Source organism: Magallana gigas, chromosome 4 (assembly GCF_963853765.1).
Source record: "Magallana gigas chromosome 4, xbMagGiga1.1, whole genome shotgun sequence".
NCBI lineage: Eukaryota > Metazoa > Mollusca > Bivalvia > Ostreida > Ostreidae > Magallana > Magallana gigas.
Genome location: NC_088856.1, coordinates 39,234,282 through 39,261,639, shown reverse-complemented (window position 1 = coordinate 39,261,639; position 27,358 = coordinate 39,234,282). Strand labels below are relative to the sequence as shown.

At 34.0% G+C, this 27,358-nt stretch overlaps 1 protein-coding gene across 2 annotated transcripts; it reads left to right on the top strand.

Annotated features, from left to right (window-relative positions):
- Positions 1-27,358, top strand: LOC105347954 (uncharacterized). 2 transcript variants are annotated; one of them, XM_066082399.1, is made up of 14 exons: positions 1-111; positions 2,880-3,017; positions 3,160-3,277; positions 19,534-20,063; positions 20,247-20,432; positions 20,636-20,953; positions 21,230-21,367; positions 21,475-21,801; positions 21,972-22,130; positions 22,231-23,211; positions 23,514-25,022; positions 25,156-25,206; positions 25,647-25,736; positions 26,897-27,358. In XM_066082399.1, the coding sequence occupies exons 4-14, from the start codon at positions 19,568-19,570 to the stop codon at positions 26,908-26,910; spliced, it is 4,269 nt and encodes a 1,422-aa protein (XP_065938471.1). In that variant the 5' UTR covers positions 1-111; positions 2,880-3,017; positions 3,160-3,277; positions 19,534-19,567; the 3' UTR covers positions 26,911-27,358. The 2 variants fall into 2 exon arrangements, with proteins under 2 accessions (XP_065938471.1, XP_065938472.1); XM_066082400.1 differs by lacking the exon at positions 2,880-3,017 and having other exon boundaries at positions 11-111.

Here is a 27,358-nt window from a genome sequence, read left to right as displayed (position 1 = left end):
GCAGGAAGTTGACTTTCTGTCATTATTTCCGTCTTTGCCGCGCCTGTAGATCAGCTGGCGATCTGCATAATTATGCAACATTCATGTGGTTGTTACATTGTAATTTCAATTGTAAGTATCCTTTTTTTCAATTAGTTTTTTGGGACAAAAACAAATGGATTTGTGTTGTGTTTGTTTTCTATTTGATTAAAAGTAAACGTAAACTTCTCATAAACGGCATTGTTCATTCCCTGCATCCTCTATATAAGCCGCAGATCTTTTACAAATCCAATTTATTACGCACGCTGTAGAGAGTTCGTGGCTGTGTAGACATACATCTACAATTGCCATGTTACTGGGTCATGATAAAATTATGTTTTTACACAATATTTAAAAGCGAGGAGAAAACAAACATCTAATATTCAGGTTAATGCAATATTTTCAAACAATAAAATCGACGTAAACAAGAAATTTAATACCCTGTCATTAAATATGTCAGGTGTGCAGTCATGTGTAACGAAATCGTGGGTATTATATACTTGTGGCATTGCCTGAGTTTTATGAGTTTAGTTCAGCTTTAATTTCCTCGTTTAGGGCATTATTTCCATACTTATTTATTATATACAGTGGTAACAACGTTATTGTTGACAAGGCAATCGTGTTTAATAGTTCGTGTAACGTGGGTGATCGTTCGTGTAACGTGCGGGATCGTGCGTGTATCAGGAAAAATAGTTTGCGTTTTTAACCGTGCGTGTTCGTGCGTGATCGTGCGGTTTTTTCGTTTTGTAACTTTTTTTACGGAATGTCAGGATTTATTCTTAAAACAACGACAAGTAGTTTTTGTAAAACAATGTGAATTTTACTTTTTTCTATAGAAGAACATTGACAGTTGTTAACATTCACTCTCTCTTTCGTGGTTAAATACATTTAAGAAGTATTTCCACAGCTCATTCAATCCTTTGTTCGGTCGAGTTAGTTTTGCATAATGTTATAGTCAGCCTATATCAAGCATCCATTGTGTCTTCACACATAATTTTAATCATATTAGCAAGAGCGACACGTTGAATGAAAGCAGTCAAGCTTACCCACTCCCCGTTTTATACTAAACGATTGTACCCAACGTTTTTCTTTCAAATGAGAATTCGATACGCATTCCTATCTGGTACATTGTGTTAACATTTTTTTGAAATAAAAAAAAATTATAGACGCTTTAAAATTTAAAAAAAATAAAAATAAATCAATTGTATACTGTAAATAATGAAAATATTCAATGTGTAAAATCGAAATTCTATGGAACAAGGTAACAAATTTACCTCTATCTCGCATAATCAAATCGTACGTAAGGGAACTGTATTACATAAACAGTCAAATTTCGTATAGTTAATGCATTATCTTCATTTTATTTACACTTAAGTTATTATTCGTTATGGAGACAAACAATTTTTATTTGTGTATAAATCATTAATTTTTTTGGTATAGATGTTTAAATTGTTTACTCGTAAAATATTAAACAGTGCATTGCTACTGTACATGCCGCTTTTCAATATAACACAAACATAAAGCAATACAAATTAAAGCAATACGTTTTCTTAATGCTAATCTTAAAAATTAATTTTGATTTTGCGTGTTTAATGGTGTAGAATCGTTCGGTTGCGTGTTTTATCGTTTTTGTTCGTGTATCGTGAAAATTCAGTAAGTTAGTGATCGTCCGTGTAACGTGCGTGATCGTTCGTGTATCGTGCGTGATCGTTCGTGTATCAGAAACGTGCGTGTCGTTTGTCAACAATAACGTTGTTACCACTGTAATTCATCATCTTGCTTTATCTTAACTGTGTAAGCGAAGATTACTTTAGAATTCAAAGGACAAAGTGATCGATAAATTTGACAACAAATATATTCTAATACATATACAATAACACAGTGTACAAGGCATAAGTTTAAAGTTTACATTTGCAGATAAGTTCCTTTTATGAGCTAACTGAAGAGAAAAAACGTTAATTAGTATCTGTGTGAACATTTTTGAACTGGTCAATGGGATTTGTTTCTGCGTCACAATGATAATCACTCGAGCTAGAGTTTTGGCTGTTGCATAATTAGAAATGTACACATTTAACGCGGATATATTACTAATTTGAACGATATATCTTTCTAAAATGTTGCATGTATTAGTAACATTTATGTTAAAACGTTTAGCGAAATATGATTTGGTAAGTGCTTAATCTATTCTTCTTGTGTGCTCTTAGGGCTTTATCCGGGTGAATTGTTTAACATTTCTGTTTAGTTCTTAAATAATTGCACAACGGAAATGTGTTAAAACATGTGTTGATCAAGATTTAGCATATCTGAGCCATAAGTTTCACAAAGAAAAGTTACTAAAGGATGTATTTTGGACTTAATTTGAAACTAAAGGGTGTATTTTGGACTTCATTTGAAACAAGTACCTTTGAAAGGGTCATTTGATTTGATACAAGCATCTTTCAAACGACCATTAAAATAATTTTTCCCTCGAAGAAATAATAGGAACTGTTAAGCCAGAACATGATTGAACTCTTAACTATGAATTTAACATATTGCAAGACGACAAAATAAAGAGGCTTAAGATATGAGGCCTAAGATATTATAAATCAAGTATTTTGATATTAAAGTATATGGGACAGTTAAAAAAAACATTTAATAGTAAAATTTGTAGATACATATAGCTTTACGGGAAGTATCTCACAACGAAAAGTAAATAAGAAATAAAAGTGACAAATTGATAGACGCAGACAAATGAGAGAGAAATAGGTAGATTGAACGATGGACTAATACTAATACGTAGATAGATATATAAATCGACATATCGATAAACTATAAGCAGACAGTTCATGTTCATTTACTTATTTCCTTTTTAATTTTTAAAGGTTTAGTGCAACACCACATGCATAATTTAGACGCAGAACAGGAGGAGCTGTTTCTATTTCATTCGGGACTATTGATTTTACCTAAGTCGATCGTTTAAAACCAACCAACCAACCTAGATGATTTGTGTTCTAAACTCAGTTTGTTATCCTTTGGAATGAATTAAAATAGTTAACACAAAACATATTATGGTCGTTTTATATCGTCTAGTTTTAAATAGTATCCTATGAGCATATGTTTGTTTAACGTTTTGGATAAAATTTTGATTTTAACTTATTTTAGGTTTAACCGACGAATATTGGAGAACTATCCAGCATTAATGTGTACATTTGGAAACTACTAGTAACTACTGTTGAAAATAGTTTTGAAGACAAAGAGGTTCTCATTAAAAAGATTGCAGGTAAGTTTTCGGGACATTAAATCGAAAATTAATGTGAACAGATTTTCTTGAATGTAAATAAGAATATAATATCAAGAGATAGATAGATAGATAGATAGATAGATAGATAGATAGATAGATAGATAGATAGATAGATAGATAGATAGATAGATAGATAGATAGATAGATAGATAGATAGATAGATAGATAGATAGATAGATAGATAGAAAGATTAAATGATTGATTTACTTTTTAACGTGATTTTCCTTTCTTATGAGATCACATTTACATGCATATGGGTTAATTTTACTCCCATTTTTTTTGTTATCTTTTTGTATTAATTCTCTATTCTTTATCAATATCTTTTATTTATTTATTTTTTGCTAGTAGTTAGCTCTAGGTAAAAGTGAATTGAATAAAAATAATGAATAAATAAATACGCATTCAGTGTTATCTTTGGAATACAATACACCATTGCCAATGTAATTGGAACAAGACCCAGCTTTTCCTGTCACGTTGAGAACAGCCAAACAATAAAAATCAAAACAATATCGTATAATTGCATGCAACAATTAAACCGAATTCAATAAAACGCAACTGTTAAATGCACTTTTTCTAAATAACCTACATGAAGCTATGAATTCCATGATAGCAATAAAAAAAATAGTAGCTATCGTTTGGTAATGTTAATACCGGTAGACACAGGTTTCACTTCCATGTTTCGCCGGTTCAATATTATCATTTTTTTTACTTTGCTAGTATAAAATCAGATGTTTGTTCTTTGATTAGCAAAATAAAGTTAATATGATTGAAATTTGTACTTCATTTTAAGGGGAAAAAATAGTTTGCATATGAAAAACACAAAGTGCACTACGTATACATGTATATTATTCAAAATCTTTTAAATTGACCCAACTCATATATTTTCAACCTTTTTCTTGTTTTTACTTGTACGTGTATTTATTTGATAATCAAGTTTTCTTTGTTAATATGGTGAAATAAAAGGTTTTTTAATAACATAAGAAATTTAAACTGCTCTAGTATCGAGAGCAGGTATATTCAAGTGTATGTCGATGTTCGAGAAGAATTTTTTTCCATCAGTGGATAAACAAAACTTTTTTATAAATACAATTATTATCAGCAATTGTGACACGGAAGGATAATTGACAAATAACAATAAACAACGACTTTATCACCATTTCTTTATGTTTTCCAAAAACACGGATCATGCATGGTTTGGAAATTAAAGCGAAGATCCAAAATATAAACTCTGTTTCCAAATAAATGAAAAAGACAATCAAAAAATTAAAAAAAAGCATCGAAAATGTCCGCTAAAGTAGCAAAAAAATTATTCTGATCCATTTAAATTTGAAATAGGATATATCAAAAAGAATTGGCAAACGTTTAGTCTTAGTTTTAAATCAAAAGAAAGGCTAGAGTATTTGTTAAAATGTTAGAATGGCAGATGGATACTAGATACTATTAATCGTGTACATTATTCAAAATAAAATTATTCAATAAAGGGTTATAACATTCAATCCAAAGAAAAATGTAGTAAAATGCAACAAACCGATCCATAACATTCTTATACATGTATTACATAAAGTAATTTTTTTTAAATTGAATTAGAATGTATTGATTTTTTATGCATATCGGCATTTTTCTAAGTAATATTATAACGAAAAAAACTACTATAATTTTACATTGAAAATGTAGCTAGCAGCTTTTTTTTAACTGGAATACGCATGCTCGACTTCAAAATATGGCACTCTGGGAATACGAGGGTTATTATAAAAGTTCACGGACAAAGTGATTTACGGAAAAATATTTTGTATGATGACGTATTAAGTATACAAAAAAAATCATATGATTTTGATAATTCATTCAAAATATACAGCGATTTTAAGTATGTATGATTTATATTTACGGAGCGCCATTTCATATTCCCACGACGTATTGCGACGTCAAATAACTGATCATGAAAGGCAAATCTGTCACATTTTTTCAAGTAAAATTCTTTCAGTTTCACGCACTTTTTATGTGATTTATCCTATTCATAAAATCCACCTCCATATCGTTTTTTGTCAAAAGTTTGTATAATGTCTTTTATTTAATATCGTAGATCATTTAGGTCCGAAAATCTCTGTCTGAAGGTCGATAAAGCAAAATCCACTTGTGCAAGATTCGGGTTGTATTGAGACGGGGAGAGGGATGGGTTGCAGCAAGAGCTAAAAATATCAGTCCTTATTCCATCTTTAAACATATGATTCCATTTGTAAACCATTATTCTTGACAAATGTGGGCCATCTCTAAGAACATCTAAGAACCTTTAGGTCTCATCGGAGATTTTCCTGCCTTTAATGAAGGATCGGTGCTCCATAATGTCCATTGACGTTAACTTTTTTTACTTAATTTTCGTGCGCGGGTCGTCCATATTCGGGGATAAAATTGTCGGAAATTCTTTAATTTAATTGAAACTTTCACAAAATGACTTTCATAAGATATTGTAACGTTATATAAAATATCATATATTTTTTTTTCAGTTTAAACGCTACATTTTATTAATAATTTGAAATGCGTACAAAATACAAACATATCAAAAGCTGACATGCTCCGTGAAGCATATCTTATCATAATGAATAAGCTGTACATTTTTATGGTGCATTTTAAAAAAACAAAATCTTTACCTATGCACTAGAGATTACGTCAAGTTTAAAATTGAAAAAGTTTCGCTGGTATCATGCGAAAAGTCCGCTCACAATCGAGCTTGTCCGCGAACTTTTCTAACAAACCTCGTACTCCTGTAGATAAACTGTGCCATGTCAATTTCGTTTTATCATCTACATGTGCTCTGAAATTTTGTATTTTGTTGTAAATGCCAAAAAGTAACAGTGTCTTAGGTCTTATATTTTCTCATTTTTTTTTTCAAAAGGGTGGCTCCCATCAGCCACGCACCTCCGTTCACTTGACTCTACACTAATTTAGTGTTTCGGCGGTGTGATACGAGGTTAATAAGTAATAAATGGTTTTGAAAAAGGAATCGGTTTATAATTTAGGTATTCCTTTTCTTTAATTTTACTGCTGCAAATCCGCCTCATCAGGAGTTTATTCGCATTACTGTATGTGTATGTACATAGTACATATATTAGTTATTGTTTAATTATTGAGGAGGTGAGAATATCACCAATATTTTGATTTCGTTTGTAGGACACAATCGGTAATTCTGAGAAAATTTGTCTACATTCTTGTTCTCTTGTAAGAATGTGCCAGTATTTAGTCAGTTTTTGTTTAAGATGCCGTATGCCTGGGTTATATTTGGTGACAAAAACTAGAGGAATTTTTCGGTTTTTAGTTGCGTTTTTATTTTTCAATGAACTGTCTCTGCTATAGTTTGCAAGTACACATTGTATACTTGTTTTGATTTCTTTTTCACTGTAGCCTCTTTTTAAGAGATGCATTTCAAATTCACGTAGAATACTCAGTAGAGTATTTTCATTGCTTGTATTTCTTAAATGGCGTATAGTTTCGCCTTTGATAAATCCTTTGAAAACAGAGGAATTATGAGCACTGCTACGTTCCAAATATTGGAATGTATTTGTTGGTTTTATATAGGTTTTGAAGTCAAGGATTAGATTTGATTGAAATCTATTTCCTTTAAACACCGTTGTATCGAGGAAATTAATTTCTTGTGTAGAGAATTCATACGTGAATTTGAGTAAAGGGTGATGCGAATTGGCTATTGCGAACAATTCATGAATTTCAGTTTCAGGTCCATGAAAAATAATAAATCCGTCGTCGCGATAGCGACCGTGATATATAATGTTATCTTTCCCCGCAAATTTGCAGACGATTTCATTGGTGATTTGGTGTAAGCGAATATCGCATACAGATGGGGAGCATTTAGAACCCATGGCGCATCCTATTATTTGTTTATATAAAACTGAATTAAATTCAAAGATATTGTTTTCTAATACCAGCCTTAAAAGAAAACAAAGATCTGTTGTGGGGGGAGCTGGAATCGCGTATTCTGATTTATCAAAATCAGCGTAGGCTGTCTGAACTGCCGTAATTAGCTCTTCGAAATGCATATTTGTGTAGGGTGATGTTACATCATAACTGACCAACAGGCAATCTGCGTGTGGTCTTAGATGTTCAAGTTTAAGGATAAAGTCCGAGCTGTCCCTGATAAGAGAACAAGAGAACAAGAATGTAGACAAATTTTCTCAGAATTACCGATTGTGTCCTACAAACGAAATCAAAATATTGGTGATATTCTCACCTCCTCAATAATTAAACAATAACTAATATATGTACTATGTACATACACATACAGTAATGCGAATAAACTCCTGATGAGGCGGATTTGCAGCAGTAAAATTAAAGAAAAGGAATACCTAAATTATAAACCGATTCCTTTTTCAAAACCATTTATTACTTATTAACCTCGTATCACACCGCCGAAACACTAAATTAGTGTAGAGTCAAGTGAACGGAGGTGCGTGGCTGATGGGAGCCACCCTTTTGAAAATTTATGAGAGGGACTTTGTCCCAATGGCTCTAACTCCCTTGAATCGCCGACTTTGTCTGCGATCCGTATTTCCTGCCATTTGATCTCGCTGATTCATTTGTTTCGGCACAACCTTGTCACCACTCCTAATTTTACATCATATATGATTGTGAGACTGGCCTGAGAACACAAAAATGCACAAATTGTCGCTGAAGAAGTACACGTTCGGAAAAATGGAGTCACAGGATGATGATCATGATATCCCGTGCAATCAGGAACAGGTAACCTCTATACCTGATTCCGATGAGGATTTTGATTATAATTTGGATCTCACTAACTTGGAATTAACCTCTTCCATAAAAGAAGCTAACCAAGACAATGCATATGCAGACTTATTGTCGGATGCAGTTGATAGCTTTGAAACTGCTCTGACCTCGAGGCACAGTATTGCTTGTGCTAGAGAGGGGCTCTCTTATGCGATCATGTCCGGCAAACTACCACCGTACATGCGATGGCACCTTGAATGTCGCCCTAACCTGGGAGATGAAAGCATTAATAAGGAATTCCAATAACAAACTAAGAAATTCGGGGAGAAACCCTTAGTGCCATCGGAAAATCCACCCAAGCGGCCGGAGCAGCCAAATCTAAATTTAACGAAAAAACCAGACAGTTGAAGGAAGAATTTGATCGGAAACTTTTAGATTTCAAAGTTAACATCCGTTCAGAAAGAAAATCCACAATCAATCAACACTCCAGACGACCTTACACTGCCAAGGAAAAGAGCGTGAAAAAAGGACAAAAATTCCGTCCATATTGAATATGTGTTCTTATAAAGCCAACGAGCTTTGTGAAAAATTTAATAGCTCAAACAATCATGTGACAGTATACCTTACTGTATTTTAAAACAAACTCTGCTATCATTCATAATGTGGTTTATAATTGTATTACAGCATTGAACAATAGCTCATTGCGTATCGCAATGCTTTCAATTTAGGATTTACCTATATTGCATAAAAATGTGAGTGCTATTAAATTCGTATTGTCAAAATAATGCCTATGCCTTGAGTTTTGATTGGAGCTCAGTTTTCTGCAAGCTCCTCCCACAGTTTGGGAATTAGTTTGTTGTCAGGTCAGTAGTCATTCAACAACAGAATGGCTCGTCGTTTTAATCGAAACGCAAAATCTAAATCCAAAAAACACCGATCATTTAATAACACAGCTCGGAAAAATAGAGAGCATAGAAACAAAGTGCGTATAGCACGGGAACATGTTTTTAATCTCACGCCTGACAAATTGTCAGATAACGATTACTTACTTCTGGCTAGAGGTCTTAAATTTGTACCATCACCTACCTCTCTTCATGTTAAACAGCAAATAATGCGCGATTTCAATGAATTCGCCAGAAAATTAAAATGCAGATACATGTTCTATGATCAAAATAATGACAACAATATTCACCCCCTTCGCATGAAAAGTGGCTATCAACCTGCAATGATGAACAATCCCATACAAAACTATATTGACAAAACAAAACTAGAATTGTCATCTATGGAAATTCGTAAGACAACTGACAATCTAAGCGCTTTGGAACGCAAAGCGCTAAACACATTAAAAGGCAGAAAAGACATTATTATTAAAAAAGCTGACAAAAATAACATGTGTGTTATACCCAACAAAAGTGATTACATCAAAGAAGGTGAACGTCAGTTAAATAGCAAATACTACTGCAAAATTACTGATCTTAACTTTAGGCATCTTAATGAAAGCATCATGAATAAACTATCAGAAATGAATGATAACGGTGTACTTGACAAGGTATCTTTTGACTTTCTTCGGAAAGCTGAAAACACGAGGTTAGGGAGACTGTATTTGCTCCCAAAAATACATAAGCTCAATATTGAGACATTTAATAAAATCAAAAATAAATGGATGCTGCAATGTACCAATTATTCCACCGGGTCGACCTATTATTTCTCAAATAGGATCACCCACCGAACGCATAAGTCAGTATGTAGATTATTTTCTAAATCCAATTGTGCAAACATTAAGCACGTATATCAGGGACAGCTCGGACTTTATCCTTAAACTTGAACATCTAAGACCACACGCAGATTGCCTGTTGGTCAGTTATGATGTCACATCACTCTACACAAATATGCATTTCGAGGAGCTAATAACGGCAGTTCAGACAGCCTACGCTGATTTTGATAAATCAGAATACGCGATTCCAGCTCCCCCCACAACAGATCTTTGTTTTCTTTTAAGGCTGGTATTAGAAAACAATATCTTTGAATTTAATTCAGTTTTATATAGACAAATAATAGGATGCGCCATGGGTTCTAAATGCTCCCCATCTGTATGCGATATTCGCTTACACCAAATCACCAATGAAATCGTCTGCAAATTTGCGGGGAAAGATAACATTATATATCACGGTCGCTATCGCGACGACGGATTTATTATTTTTCATGGACCTGAAACTGAAATTCATGAATTGTTCGCAATAGCCAATTCGCATCACCCTTTACTCAAATTCACGTATGAATTCTCTACACAAGAAATTAATTTCCTCGATACAACGGTGTTTAAAGGAAATAGATTTCAATCAAATCTAATCCTTGACTTCAAAACCTATATAAAACCAACAAATACATTCCAATATTTGGAACGTAGCAGTGCTCATAATTCCTCTGTTTTCAAAGGATTTATCAAAGGCGAAACTATACGCCATTTAAGAAATACAAGCAATGAAAATACTCTACTTAGTATTCTACGTGAATCTGAAATGCATCTCTTAAAAAGAGGCTACAGTGAAAAAGAAATCAAAACAAGTATACAATGTGTTCTTGCAAACTATAGCAGAGACAGTTCATTGAAAAATAAAAACGAAACTAAAAACCGAAAAATTCCTCTAGTTTTTGTCACCAAATATAACCCAGGCATACGGCATCTTAAACAAAAACTGACTAAATACTGGCACATTCTTACAAGAGAACAAGAATGTAGACAAATTTTCTCAGAATTACCGATTGTGTCCTACAAACGAAATCAAAATATTGGTGATATTCTCACCTCCTCAATAATTAAACAATAACTAATATATGTACTATGTACATACACATACAGTAATGCGAATAAACTCCTGATGAGGCGGATTTGCAGCAGTAAAATTAAAGAAAAGGAATACCTAAATTATAAACCGATTCCTTTTTCAAAACCATTTATTACTTATTAACCTCGTATCACACCGCCGAAACACTAAATTAGTGTAGAGTCAAGTGAACGGAGGTGCGTGGCTGATGGGAGCCACCCTTTTGAAAATTTATGAGAGGGACTTTGTCCCAATGGCTCTAACTCCCTTGAATCGCCGACTTTGTCTGCGATCCGTATTTCCTGCCATTTGATCTCGCTGATTCATTTGTTTCGGCACAACCTTGTCACCACTCCTAATTTTACATCATATATGATTGTGAGACTGGCCTGAGAACACAAAAATGCACAAATTGTCGCTGAAGAAGTACACGTTCGGAAAAATGGAGTCACAGGATGATGATCATGATATCCCGTGCAATCAGGAACAGGTAACCTCTATACCTGATTCCGATGAGGATTTTGATTATAATTTGGATCTCACTAACTTGGAATTAACCTCTTCCATAAAAGAAGCTAACCAAGACAATGCATATGCAGACTTATTGTCGGATGCAGTTGATAGCTTTGAAACTGCTCTGACCTCGAGGCACAGTATTGCCTGTGCTAGAGAGGGGCTCTCTTATGCGATCATGTCCGGCAAACTACCACCGTACATGCGATGGCACCTTGAATGTCGCCCTAACCTGGGAGATGAAAGCATTAATAAGGAATTCCAAGAAATTTGGAAAACAAAGACCAATACAATCAGAGACAAGATTCTCAAATCGTCAGTGGATTTCATGGACGACAAAATTGGTCTCGCCAATAACAAACTACGAGAAATTCGGGGAGAAACCCTTAGTGCCATCGGAAAATCCACCCAAGCGGCCGGAGCAGCCAAATCTAAATTTAACGAAAAAACCAGACAGTTGAAGGAAGAATTTGATCGGAAACTTTTAGATTTCAAAGTTAACATCCGTTCAGAAAGAAAATCCACAATCAATCAACACTCCAGACGACCTTACACTGCCAAGGAAAAGAGCGTGAAAAAAGGACAAAAATTCCGTCCATATTGAATATGTGTTCTTATAAAGCCAACGAGCTTTGTGAAAAATTTAATAGCTCAAACAATCATGTGACAGTATACCTTACTGTATTTTAAAACAAACTCTGCTATCATTCATAATGTGGTTTATAATTGTATTACAGCATTGAACAATAGCTCATTGCGTATCGCAATGCTTTCAATTTAGGATTTACCTATATTGCATAAAAATGTGAGTGCTATTAAATTCGTATTGTCAAAATAATGCCTATGCCTTGAGTTTTGATTGGAGCTCAGTTTTCTGCAAGCTCCTCCCACAGTTTGGGAATTAGTTTGTTGTCAGGTCAGTAGTCATTCAACTACAGAATGGCTCGTCGTTTCAATCGAAACGCAAAATCTAAATCCAAAAAACACCGATCATTTAATAACACAGCTCGGAAAAATAGAGAGCATAGAAACAAAGTGCGTATAGCACGGGAACATGTTTTTAATCTCACGCCTGACAAATTGTCAGATAACGATTACTTACTTCTGGCTAGAGGTCTTAAATTTGTACCATCACCTACCTCTCTTCATGTTAAACAGCAAATAATGCGCGATTTCAATGAATTCGCCAGAAAATTAAAATGCAGATACATGTTCTATGATCAAAATAATGACAACAATATTCACCCCCTTCGCATGAAAAGTGGCTATCAACCTGCAATGATGAACAATCCCATACAAAACTATATTGACAAAACAAAACTAGAATTGTCATCTATGGAAATTCGTAAGACAACTGACAATCTAAGCGCTTTGGAACGCAAAGCGCTAAACACATTAAAAGGCAGAAAAGACATTATTATTAAAAAAGCTGACAAAAATAACATGTGTGTTATACCCAACAAAAGTGATTACATCAAAGAAGGTGAACGTCAGTTAAATAGCAAATACTACTGCAAAATTACTGATCCTAACTTTAGGCATCTTAATGAAAGCATCATGAATAAACTATCAGAAATGAATGATAACGGTGTACTTGACAAGGTATCTTTTGACTTTCTTCGGAAAGCTGAAAACACGAGGTTAGGGAGACTGTATTTGCTCCCAAAAATACATAAGCTCAATATTGAGACATTTAATAAAATCAAAAATAAATGGATGCTGCAATGTACCAATTATTCCACCGGGTCGACCTATTATTTCTCAAATAGGATCACCCACCGAACGCATAAGTCAGTATGTAGATTATTTTCTAAATCCAATTGTGCAAACATTAAGCACGTATATCAGGGACAGCTCGGACTTTATCCTTAAACTTGAACATATAAGACCACACGCAGATTGCCTGTTGGTCAGTTATGATGTAACATCACTCTACACAAATATGCATTTCGAGGAGCTAATAACGGCAGTTCAGACAGCCTACGCTGATTTTGATAAATCAGAATACGCGATTCCAGCTCCCCCCACAACAGATCTTTGTTTTCTTTTAAGGCTGGTATTAGAAAACAATATCTTTGAATTTAATTCAGTTTTATATAGACAAATAATAGGATGCGCCATGGGTTCTAAATGCTCCCCATCTGTATGCGATATTCGCTTACACCAAATCACCAAAGAAATCGTCTGCAAATTTGCGGGGAAAGATAACATTATATATCACGGTCGCTATCGCGACGACGGATTTATTATTTTTCATGGACCTGAAACTGAAATTCATGAATTGTTCGCAATAGCCAATTCGCATCACCCTTTACTCAAATTCACGTATGAATTCTCTACACAAGAAATTAATTTCCTCGATACAACGGTGTTTAAAGGAAATAGATTTCAATCAAATCTAATCCTTGACTTCAAAACCTATATAAAACCAACAAATACATTCCAATATTTGGAACGTAGCAGTGCTCATAATTCCTCTGTTTTCAAAGGATTTATCAAAGGCGAAACTATACGCCATTTAAGAAATACAAGCAATGAAAATACTCTACTTAGTATTCTACGTGAATTTGAAATGCATCTCTTAAAAAGAGGCTACAGTGAAAAAGAAATCAAAACAAGTATACAATGTGTTCTTGCAAACTATAGCAGAGACAGTTCATTGAAAAATAAAAACGAAACTAAAAACCGAAAAATTCCTCTAGTTTTTGTCACCAAATATAACCCAGGCATACGGCATCTTAAACAAAAACTGACTAAATACTGGCACATTCTTACAAGAGAACAAGAATGTAGACAAATTTTCTCAGAATTACCGATTGTGTCCTACAAACGAAATCAAAATATTGGTGATATTCTCACCTCCTCAATAATTAAACAATAACTAATATATGTACTATGTACATACACATACAGTAATGCGAATAAACTCCTGATGAGGCGGATTTGCAGCAGTAAAATTAAAGAAAAGGAATACCTAAATTATAAACCGATTCCTTTTTCAAAACCATTTATTACTTATTAACCTCGTATCACACCGCCGAAACACTAAATTAGTGTAGAGTCAAGTGAACGGAGGTGCGTGGCTGATGGGAGCCACCCTTTTGAAAATTTATGAGAGGGACTTTGTCCCAATGGCTCTAACTCCCTTGAATCGCCGACTTTGTCTGCGATCCGTATTTCCTGCCATTTGATCTCGCTGATTCATTTGTTTCGGCACAACCTTGTCACCACTCCTAATTTTACATCATATATGATTGTGAGACTGGCCTGAGAACACAAAAATGCACAAATTGTCGCTGAAGAAGTACACGTTCGGAAAAATGGAGTCACAGGATGATGATCATGATATCCCGTGCAATCAGGAACAGGTAACCTCTATACCTGATTCCGATGAGGATTTTGATTATAATTTGGATCTCACTAACTTGGAATTAACCTCTTCCATAAAAGAAGCTAACCAAGACAATGCATATGCAGACTTATTGTCGGATGCAGTTGATAGCTTTGAAACTGCTCTGACCTCGAGGCACAGTATTGCCTGTGCTAGAGAGGGGCTCTCTTATGCGATCATGTCCGGCAAACTACCACCGTACATGCGATGGCACCTTGAATGTCGCCCTAACCTGGGAGATGAAAGCATTAATAAGGAATTCCAAGAAATTTGGAAAACAAAGACCAATACAATCAGAGACAAGATTCTCAAATCGTCAGTGGATTTCATGGACGACAAAATTGGTCTCGCCAATAACAAACTACGAGAAATTCGGGGAGAAACCCTTAGTGCCATCGGAAAATCCACCCAAGCGGCCGGAGCAGCCAAATCTAAATTTAACGAAAAAACCAGACAGTTGAAGGAAGAATTTGATCGGAAACTTTTAGATTTCAAAGTTAACATCCGTTCAGAAAGAAAATCCACAATCAATCAACACTCCAGACGACCTTACACTGCCAAGGAAAAGAGCGTGAAAAAAGGACAAAAATTCCGTCCATATTGAATATGTGTTCTTATAAAGCCAACGAGCTTTGTGAAAAATTTAATAGCTCAAACAATCATGTGACAGTATACCTTACTGTATTTTAAAACAAACTCTGCTATCATTCATAATGTGGTTTATAATTGTATTACAGCATTGAACAATAGCTCATTGCGTATCGCAATGCTTTCAATTTAGGATTTACCTATATTGCATAAAAATGTGAGTGCTATTAAATTCGTATTGTCAAAATAATGCCTATGCCTTGAGTTTTGATTGGAGCTCAGTTTTCTGCAAGCTCCTCCCACAGTTTGGGAATTAGTTTGTTGTCAGGTCAGTAGTCATTCAACTACAGAATGGCTCGTCGTTTCAATCGAAACGCAAAATCTAAATCCAAAAAACACCGATCATTTAATAACACAGCTCGGAAAAATAGAGAGCATAGAAACAAAGAGCGTATAGCACGGGAACATGTTTTTAATCTCACGCCTGACAAATTGTCAGATAACGATTACTTACTTCTGGCTAGAGGTCTTAAATTTGTACCATCACCTACCTCTCTTCATGTTAAACAGCAAATAATGCGCGATTTCAATGAATTCGCCAGAAAATTAAAATGCAGATACATGTTCTATGATCAAAATAATGACAACAATATTCACCCCCTTCGCATGAAAAGTGGCTATCAACCTGCAATGATGAACAATCCCATACAAAACTATATTGACAAAACAAAACTAGAATTGTCATCTATGGAAATTCGTAAGACAACTGACAATCTAAGCGCTTTGGAACGCAAAGCGCTAAACACATTAAAAGGCAGAAAAGACATTATTATTAAAAAAGCTGACAAAAATAACATGTGTGTTATACCCAACAAAAGTGATTACATCAAAGAAGGTGAACGTCAGTTAAATAGCAAATACTACTGCAAAATTACTGATCCTAACTTTAGGCATCTTAATGAAAGCATCATGAATAAACTATCAGAAATGAATGATAACGGTGTACTTGACAAGGTATCTTTTGACTTTCTTCGGAAAGCTGAAAACACGAGGTTAGGGAGACTGTATTTGCTCCCAAAAATACATAAGCTCAATATTGAGACATTTAATAAAATCAAAAATAAATGGATGCTGCAATGTACCAATTATTCCACCGGGTCGACCTATTATTTCTCAAATAGGATCACCCACCGAACGCATAAGTCAGTATGTAGATTATTTTCTAAATCCAATTGTGCAAACATTAAGCACGTATATCAGGGACAGCTCGGACTTTATCCTTAAACTTGAACATCTAAGACCACACGCAGATTGCCTGTTGGTCAGTTATGATGTAACATCACTCTACACAAATATGCATTTCGAGGAGCTAATAACGGCAGTTCAGACAGCCTACGCTGATTTTGATAAATCAGAATACGCGATTCCAGCTCCCCCCACAACAGATCTTTGTTTTCTTTTAAGGCTGGTATTAGAAAACAATATCTTTGAATTTAATTCAGTTTTATATAGACAAATAATAGGATGCGCCATGGGTTCTAAATGCTCCCCATCTGTATGCGATATTCGCTTACACCAAATCACCAATGAAATCGTCTGCAAATTTGCGGGGAAAGATAACATTATATATCACGGTCGCTATCGCGACGACGGATTTATTATTTTTCATGGACCTGAAACTGAAATTCATGAATTGTTCGCAATAGCCAATTCGCATCACCCTTTACTCAAATTCACGTATGAATTCTCTACACAAGAAATTAATTTCCTCGATACAACGGTGTTTAAAGGAAATAGATTTCAATCAAATCTAATCCTTGACTTCAAAACCTATATAAAACCAACAAATACATTCCAATATTTGGAACGTAGCAGTGCTCATAATTCCTCTGTTTTCAAAGGATTTATCAAAGGCGAAACTATACGCCATTTAAGAAATACAAGCAATGAAAATACTCTACTTAGTATTCTACGTGAATTTGAAATGCATCTCTTAAAAAGAGGCTACAGTGAAAAAGAAATCAAAACAAGTATACAATGTGTACTTGCAAACTATAGCAGAGACAGTTCATTGAAAAATAAAAACGAAACTAAAAACCGAAAAATTCCTCTAGTTTTTGTCACCAAATATAACCCAGGCATACGGCATCTTAAACAAAAACTGACTAAATACTGGCACATTCTTACAAGAGAACAAGAATGTAGACAAATTTTCTCAGAATTACCGATTGTGTCCTACAAACGAAATCAAAATATTGGTGATATTCTCACCTCCTCAATAATTAAACAATAACTAATATATGTACTATGTACATACACATACAGTAATGCGAATAAACTCCTGATGAGGCGGATTTGCAGCAGTAAAATTAAAGAAAAGGAATACCTAAATTATAAACCGATTCCTTTTTCAAAACCATTTATTACTTATTAACCTCGTATCACACCGCCGAAACACTAAATTAGTGTAGAGTCAAGTGAACGGAGGTGCGTGGCTGATGGGAGCCACCCTTTTGAAAAAAAAAAAAAAAAAAAAAAAAAAAAAAAAAAGAAAAAAAGGATAAAATTGTCGGAAATTCTTTAATTTAATTGAAACTTTCACAAAATGACTTTCATAAGATATTGTAACGTTATATAAAATATCATATATTTTTTTTTCAGTTTAAACGCTACATTTTATTAATAATTTGAAATGCGTACAAAATACAAACATATCAAAAGCTGACATGCTCCGTGAAGCATATCTTATCATAATGAATAAGCTGTACATTTTTATGGTGCATTTTAAAAAAACAAAATCTTTACCTATGCACTAGAGATTACGTCAAGTTTAAAATTGAAAAGTTTCGCTGGTATCATGCGAAAAGTCCGCTCACAATCGAGCTTGTCCGCGAACTTTTCTAACAAACCTCGTACTCCTGTAGATAAACTGTGCCATGTCAATTTCGTTTTATCATCTACATGTGCTCTGAAATTTTGTATTTTGTTGTAAATGCCAAAAAGTAACAGTGTCTTAGGTCTTATAATTCCAACTTATTTCTTAAATAACATTAAAAGCTAGCTTTTTTAACTACTTCAAGCTCGGAAAACAACATCGGACATGTTTTCGAGTTGCCAGAAAGTCCAGGAGAGATACGATTGCTTCAAAACAGTACCTTTGTTTCTACTTATTTCTTATTTTTTTACATTAAAATTGAAAGTGTTTACAGTCAAATACAGAATGATGAAATCACTGGTAATGAGTTATGTCATTGCCGATGTGAAGCCCACTCGAAATTAACCATTTTGAATTTAACCCCCCCCCCCCCACACACACACACACACACACAAAACACAATTCTAGTGCCTTTCAAATTAAAATTAATCGATTCAAATTATTAAACCAATGGCTTATAAATCATCTTTTGTATTTAAAAATGGCTACAGCGCTAGCTTACCAATCTTTTTAAAAGATACGCTTGTACAAAATATGCCGGTGAACTGTCATTGAAACTATCCATTGGCAGCAACGTTAGATTCAAAGTCTTTTAACTTGTTTACCAACAACCAACTCTACATTACCGACAAATAATGTTTCCTCGATATATTTAGAACGTATTTATGAGCGTTGATGACTTCAGAAAGTTCATTGTCCTCCTGAACAGCATATTCTCTCTTTTCTCGTCCTCGGAAAAGTACGTAGTTGACCTATAGGGGGACAAGATACTTGCTACTGTCCCAATAGCCAGTAAATATTCATGTATAATAAATGTTTTAACATCTATTTAAACAATACAATATTATAACGCTTAAGAAATTTATAAATCGGATAAGTCTTTTTGCACTCCATGACAACGTGTATTTTAGGCAATGAATTAATATCAGACATTTAAACCTGAATTCAATATGCGTTGCAACTGATTCGCGCTAGAGGGTGCAGCTTTTAAAGTTCTTTCCCAAACAAAACAAAACCTTTAACAGACCGTTTAAAAACCAAATCATAGTAATGTAAATGGATATTGATTATAAACAGATATGCATCTATTATGTAGCTCTTGCACTGTCGTAGTCCGGATTTAATGCGTTGCACGAAATGGCTGTGTTCGTACAAGCTGATTTGATATCAGTTTATATGATGTTAAATTCTTATTGGATTATTTAACATACTGAAATGCGTTTGTTATTTTTGTTTTTATCATTATTTTCAGAATTATCTATAATAAGCTAGATGTGTAAGGAACAATGGAAACAAACGATGATGAATTCACTCGTATGGATAATTTTCAAACGTTACAGACTCATCTCAGAATTGATTGTGCACGGTTCCTTGGGAAAATCTTGCAAAAATGGCACCAAGATATCGAAAGTTTAAAAAAGAGTGATACTTTTGGAAAACTTGATGTAGAATCCCAAGCAGAAATCCGGAAAAGAAATAGCTTTGTTCTGAGCTTACCTGTACTATGTGATGTTTTGTTAAAATGTCAATATGAAAAAATAAGCAAGGGTGAGCGCGTTTCGCTGCTTCCACCTTCAAGTGTTCAATCTTTTATTGATGATATTGTCACACTAGACACGACCTGGAAAAGGTATATAATTGATAACGACAATCAAATGATACCTTCAGATGATATGCAAAAGTTACGTGAAATGTTTGAAAGCATTGGAAAAGGAATGGCCGGTCGATTTTCCGATTTGGGAGAAGCATATGTCAAGACTATTGAACGATTTCGATCACAATGTAAGTTATTGTTTAGCTTGCAAAATGTTCATACAATTTCAAAATCAATTTCCATGCAATCAAACATTTTAACATGAAACGTTTTAACAGTATCTTAACATGATGACTTACAAGAAATATTTCAATAATGATTGGAAAATGAATATATTTCTAAAACATGCATATGTTTCATATATTTAACAGTTATTGAAAAAAGTAGTTCTTCCGTTCAAATTGGAAAAACAAATACAACAAAAATCAAGGTTGACCCAAAGAGGCAAACGGATGCTCCCTTCTTCTTTGAGCAGTATGGAGAAACGAATTATTTTATAATTCAGCTGGATGATAGGAGACAGTCGAGACATTTGGAGCTACGATCAAGTGAAGACTGTAAGGGCTTTTCTACATACAAAACCTAAACCAAATTTTATCTGCTACGAGACTATTTTGCAAAAATTTCTCGCGCGAGAATCAAACTTGATTTACTGTACTTAAAATCCACTTTATCATGAATATGTAAATGCATTGTGCTTTTATCATGAAATAATATCTGTTCGCAGTACGGTTTTAAAAGGAAACTAATTTTCTTTCAGTGAAACTAAGAATGGTTTTGAGGTCTAACGACACTCCAGAATGGAGAGAAATTACTGAAAATGTACTTAAATTAGACATCTCAGATCTCAACTCCAATCCAGTGCTCCTTGAAAACGACATCATCGTTGACTCTATCGAAAAAGGTTGCATTGTTGTAAGTTTCAACACAATCTCAGGAAATTCAATCAAAGCCTCACTCAGAAAACTATTTGATGTATTGTTTCGATTACTGGAGATGGAAAAGACGTTACAGAAATACAGTGTTCCTGTAATTCAAGTCAATGGATATATCTACTGTCCTGAGATATTTGCCGAAGGTAAGCTATATCATTTTGTCCAAAGATGACAAAAGCTCATGGGATGAAGAGCTGCCATTCATTCAACTGAATGTTAACTGAAATGTCTGGAAAGTGGACAACAATGCATAGCTATTCCATTTATGATCAGTCACCTTTTAGTAATCTTAAAGTCACCTTAGCTGACTCTATGCAAAATCTTTATCCATTAGCAGGTCATAATACAGCAGGCTGCAAATTCACTTTGTTTTTGTTTTTTTGTTTTTTTCATGAAACTGCTTTTATTTTCTGTTTCAGAACAAAGTTCAAAGAAGCATCAAGATATATCTATTATTCGGCATCTATCATGGACAAGCACGACACAAAACTGCGATATAGATATATATGTCACTAACCTAATGAAAAATCTTATTCAAAACGAATTTTCAACAGATGGTAAGCAGATAATACATTGATTTTTAAGAGCTTACAAATTAAACAAATATGAAATGTTTTGTTTAGACATCGCAATTTTGAACATTTTTTTCATAATTTGTTTGCAGTTGACGAGCAAATTGAACTCCAAATCTTTTGGAATATTGCGTCTGACATGGAATGCTCCCAAAGTACATTTAGCTATGAAATAAGGAAGCTTTTAACTCAAGAGCTGGAAGCATTAGGATTAGAAATTAAAAATGTGAAGGAATGTGCAAACAAAATAGCTTTGAACATGAAATGTACTAGAAAAATTGCTTACTCAAACTTTGTAAAGGATGGTGGGCAAATATCCATTATCTCCAGGATTCTTTTTAGCCATGTTCCAGCATCATTCCTGATATTATCAGCATATCTGGACACCAATTTTGTCAATGACTCAGTTTCAGGCCAGGGTAAGGTGTTATATTATTTAGTAAAATTAGTATTATCAAGCAAGATTTTCAACTCATCAATAATCATTCATTCTGAAGTTTTCCTATTGTGATTCTTTTATCAAAATAATAAATTTCTACAGGCTTTTTTTTTTTATAGATTTGATCACTTTTTTTCCTTTCTTCCTCAGGTTTGGTATTTTACTTGAATCCGTTGTCAAAGGTTTCGGATGCATTGGCCACTGGCAAGTTCTCAAAAATCGTCACGGCGATGTTAGAAGGAAAAGATTCCTCTTTGATGAGAAACGACGAAGATGTCAAGATTAAGGCAATTCTTGAATATTGCGAAGGTATTGTCGTAAAGTAGAAGCCGTGTTACACCAAGTAATAATTTTGAATTTGAACTTTTTTTGGCTGCAGTGTTTAGCGCAGTGTTTGGCTTTCTTTTAGATACAGCAAAAGAGAAGCATTTTCCAAAAAAGGAAAATAGATCAAAGATACCCAATGATCGAGATGTACAAAGTTCAACAGAAGACTTAATGGAACAAGAAACAGACCTCGATTTATTTGACGCCTGTCGAATGGGAAATCCAAATCTGGCTCGACGCCTTCTTGAGGATGGAAGGAATCCCAATGCAAGGAATGAAAATCGTCAATCTCCCCTCCATGTGGCAGCGGAAGGCAATCACCTTCGTGTTGTAGACAATTTATTGGATTTTGGTGCTAAACTGAATGTATGGGATAAAAACCATGATTCTCCACTGACTATAGCATCTTGCAAAGGACATAGCAAAATGATAACATATCTTTTAAAAAGAGGAGCAGATGTTGAAATAGTGGACAAAAATAAGCATACTGCGCTTTATTTAGCAGCTGAAAAAGGACACCACTATGCATTGACAAACTTACTGAAATTTGGTGCAATTGTAAATTCTAGTAGTGATAATCAAGTGACTCCGTTGCATATTGCTTGCAGGAAAGGGCATACTAACATCGCACATGACTTATTGATGTACGGTGCCGATGTTCAATGCGTCGATGAAGATTTCAATACGCCTCTTCACACAACATTACTTCACATGGGGGATAACTCTCATTGCATACTCGTTGTAGAGGAATTGTTAAACAGAGGGGCTCTCATCAACAAGAGAAACGGAGAAATGAAAACACCTCTATGCATTGCATCAGAGAAAGGTTTGATCAATGTAATTCCCATATTAATGAACGCCCAAGCAGATCCTAACTTTTCTGACAATAAAAACAACTTGCCTCTTCATTTGGCTACCAAAAGCAACCACCTAGAGATTGTTGAGATAGTTTCCAAATTCAGTCAAAACTTTGATAGATGTAATGCCGAAGGAATGACACCAAGAATGTTTTCACAAGAAAATGAAGCGATGTCAAAGATTTTTGAAAGTTTTGAAGGAAAAGGTAAGTATAACAGTTTTACTAACTTCTGAAGCAGACCATCTGATGCGAATATTTTGGAACAAATCTTATTAATACAAATGATTAAACAATTAGATTCAAGGGATACTTAAATCATATTCAATTGAACCAATTAATTTACATTTAAATTCATTGATTATCAGAAATAAACTAATAGTGGAAAGATGGTTTGATTTTTCAACATTGTCCCCTACGTAAATCAATAAGTTAAATGAATAAGGGTTTAAATTTAAGTGTTTTTATTAACAGTTAATTAACTTATCAATGGGCCTTTTACTTTTCAGAGGATTTTAGAAGTGTTGCTTACAAGTGCGCAAAGCAAGGACAAAAAGACAAACTTACACCATTTCTGAAACAAATGGATTATTTGGATGAAAAAGATCCCTTTGGAAGATCACTGTTATATGTTGCATCTTGTAATGGACATGTCGATATTGTCAGACTGCTAATTAATTCAACGTTGGACGTTAATGATTGTGATCATTTTAACAGGTCTCCGTTAAGTGTTGCTGCAGAAAATAGATATTATTCAATTGTTGAATGTTTGCTTGAGGCAGGAGCGGATTCGAACAAAGTCGACAGTTTGGGAAGAACGGCGCTACACTACGCAATTAAATCAGGCAGTGTTGATATTCTAAGTACCATTTTACAACATGGGCATTGTGTGTACAGGGAAGATAACGAAGGAAAGACGCCGCTTCATTTCTGTGCAAAATATGGAAATGCCAGCATTGCAAACGTTTTACTTACAAGTATGGTTGACATTAATGTCAATCAGTGTGATCTGCGAAATGTCTCACCTCTGCATGAGGCAATAGAAAATCAACAATTAGATGTAGTAAACACTCTTCTTTCACATGGGGCTGATACAAATATGCATGACTCAAATGGAAGAACGCCTTTGCATTTGGCGGCAAAAAGTGGTAGCATTACCGCAGTAAACATTTTGATAAAAGATGGAGCACAAATTAATGAACGGGATAACTTATTTCAGACCCCGATTTTTCTAGCAGCCCTATTTGGTCGAAGTGTGTTAAAGGATTTAATAGTAAATGGAGCAGATTTGAACCTTCCTGACGACAAAGGGAAAACTCCATTGCACGTATCAATCCTTAATAGACATTCATTTGCAGCAACTTTTCTGATTCAACAAAATGCTATCGTTAATGCAGCAGATCAGGAAGGAAAGACTCCATTGCATATGGCATCTCATTTTGGAAATTCAGATTTAGTTGACCTTTTGCTAAAAGCTGGCGCGGGTGTAAACGCAGTAGATGTCAACAATCGAACTCCTCTTCATAGGTGTACATCTCCCCATGTGTTAACATCTTTGATACAAAGTGGGGCATCTGTAAACTCCAAAGATAATAGAGGGAACACTTTACTCCATTATACGATTGAATATCTGTGCGACTCTGAGAAGACATTAAACAAGGCCGATGAATATTTAAGCATTGTAAATGAGCTCTTGTCGCATAGGGCAGACGTATGTCTTCGCGACAACAGAATGGACACTATAATCCATAAAGTAGTGCATGCATCTAATTACCACCTATTGACAGAATTACTTAGCTTTGATTTTGATTTGAACACAAGGGAGACGTTAATTGATATTGTAAATGATTGTTTGAAACAAAGTGAAAACGAGTTTGTCATTGATGTCCTAAAACGATGGGGCAGCATTCAACAGACACAGACAGGTTGCGAACAATTGGAATGTATGAACACACAGGAAAGGGAAGTATGTCCCCCTCATCTTTTACACCAGCATGAAGAATGGCTTCGCAAACATAGTAAGTATATTGATAATGGTTTAATTTGTAACGCTTATTTTTACGCTCTAATAACATGTTATGTCTATTGACTGTTCATTGTCTATTTTCGATAACGTTTAATGTCTGGTGACTGTTCATTGTCTATTTTTAGAGTGTTTGAAAAGAGCAAACGTTCTTCGAAGAGTGATGTCACTCGAGAAAGGTATATAGCGATTTACAATGGTTTCCTCTATAGTATTTCAAAGTTACAAAGTAATAGAATATCATGTACGTTTGTTATTTTTTAACTCTTGAGTACGGATTGAATATTGCAATATCCATAGAAATTGCTTTTTCTGAGATCATTACCTGTATTAATGATCTGGAAACAAATATTAAGCTTAGTCAAGTAATGTCTTGTTTGTTTTGCTTTGAGATAAATTGAAACTCGCAATATATTTTTGTTTTGAATTTGATGTCATTTATTGAACTATGAAAAATTTCATAGCTTATCTTCTCCAATATAATTCCAACTGAATAAGTGTTTATATTGCTAAAATTGCGTTCAATTAAAAAAAAGTGTAGGTTTGCCACTTCATCACCAACTGATTTCTATTTATCAATTGTAAATAAAGGAACTCTATTAGCCTTTATATCTTGTAGATCATAATGGAAAGGATGGAAGAAAAAGAAAAGAATCTGTAGGAGAATCTTCACTTATTGAACCACTTGAAAAAATGTTACGAGTTCAAGGTAATTTGTTTTTCACTTTCGTCACGCAGGTAGGCCCATTAAACACATATTCGGGATTTGTATCTGATCATCAGAGTATCCCTTATAAAAATAAAATTATATAACAATGGGCAATGCAAACGTTGTATATATTTTATTCTTCTCTAATATTAGTTATGCATTAAAAGGGAAAAAATGGAACCATTGCGTCATTCCAGTTATTAATTAAAATTAGTATTTCTAAATATAAAATATATAGTATGATAAAGACCGAGTGGATTATTAAAATTTAAGTTTTGTGTGACGGGACAACATCTCAGACACCACTGCTTTAGCTTATAGTTTGATTATTGGGTTAGTAGTAACATACATCGAATGAACATAAAAATTATTTTTAAACAGTCTGGCTTTCCAAAAATTTAAAGCTGTGTGGTCCGATTTTTTTTTTGGTTATTACAGTATCAAATAATTTTCCATACAAACCATTTATCCTAAACAAATTATTGACTTTCTCCTATTTACACCAGCAGATTCGGTCTCCTTTCAAAGTTACAAATATTTAAAGTAAGAAAACAATTATTTCTTTTTGGGCATACGAAAAAACAAACCAAAATGCATCATGGGAATGTTTAGAAAAGGAAACAGTTTCGTCCCCCGAATGATTGAAGTTATTCAACCCGAATGCTATGCATCGATTGTAAACAAAGCAAACTTTAGAAATATTAGCGAACAAAACGTACACATATTTATTTTTAAATTGCCTGAACATTACACCTTTATTTAAAGCGATGTCAAATTCGTAATTCAGCCATACCCGTCTCGACGTCAGGGGTAAATTTGATCATGAGGCGAAATAACACGATACTCTTTTATGTCGTTTGTTTTGTTAACACATTTTGTATATATTTTTTGTCATTGAAATTTGGCTAAATTGACTGAGAAAACTACTGCAATGTCTATTATTCTACATATACTTAGCATAACCATCGTTTAAAAGCGTGCATAGAATTAGATATAAAGTCGGACCAGGCAGTTTAAACTAAAATAATATATAATTGGCAAAGTTCCCTTAGATACGAATATGATAATTAAATGCAAATCTTGTAAAGCTCGTTGTTTATATTCCGCATAAAAATTATCTATATCATGTTGATTTTGAAATAATGTTTTCCATTTTTCAGGTCAACAGGATTGAGACAACGGCATAAGTTTCATAACATGGATACCTAAACATTGTACGAAGCGAATCCTTATGGTCCGATGAATATAAGTTCATGATTGTATGAAATGTATTGCAGTCTGTTTTATGCATCACTTTTAATTTCAGTAAAATAAAATTGTTTTAACTTTATATTGGTCGACAATGTTACATCAACTGTGCATTGATTTTAATGATTATTTTGCAGTTCTATGAGCAGCTTTCAATGCAAAATCTCTTATCAATACTATAAAATATTCTTTACATATCTAAAAATGTTAATATTTATGGTGTGCGCATCACTATTACACAAAAAATGCATCGGATGGTTGTCAGATGTGAATGCCTTTAAGAATGATATGCTTTTTTTTGCTCGATGGCTTTGCATAACACAATTTGTTTTCATATCAACTCTTCTTCGTTTAATAAATAGAACAAAAAGAAA

What these genes read in the sequence shown, in the direction of transcription:
- LOC105347954 (XM_066082399.1), top strand. Translation starts at nt 19,568, where the DNA reads ATGGAAACAAACGATGATGAATTCACTCGTATGGATAATTTTCAAACG. An exon ending in GCTACGATCAAGTGAAGACT is followed by an intron (nt 20,433 to 20,635) that starts GTAAGGGCTTTT and finishes ATTTTCTTTCAG; the next exon opens with TGAAACTAAGAATGGTTTTG. An exon ending in TGAAAGTTTTGAAGGAAAAG is followed by an intron (nt 23,212 to 23,513) that starts GTAAGTATAACA and finishes TTTACTTTTCAG; the next exon opens with AGGATTTTAGAAGTGTTGCT.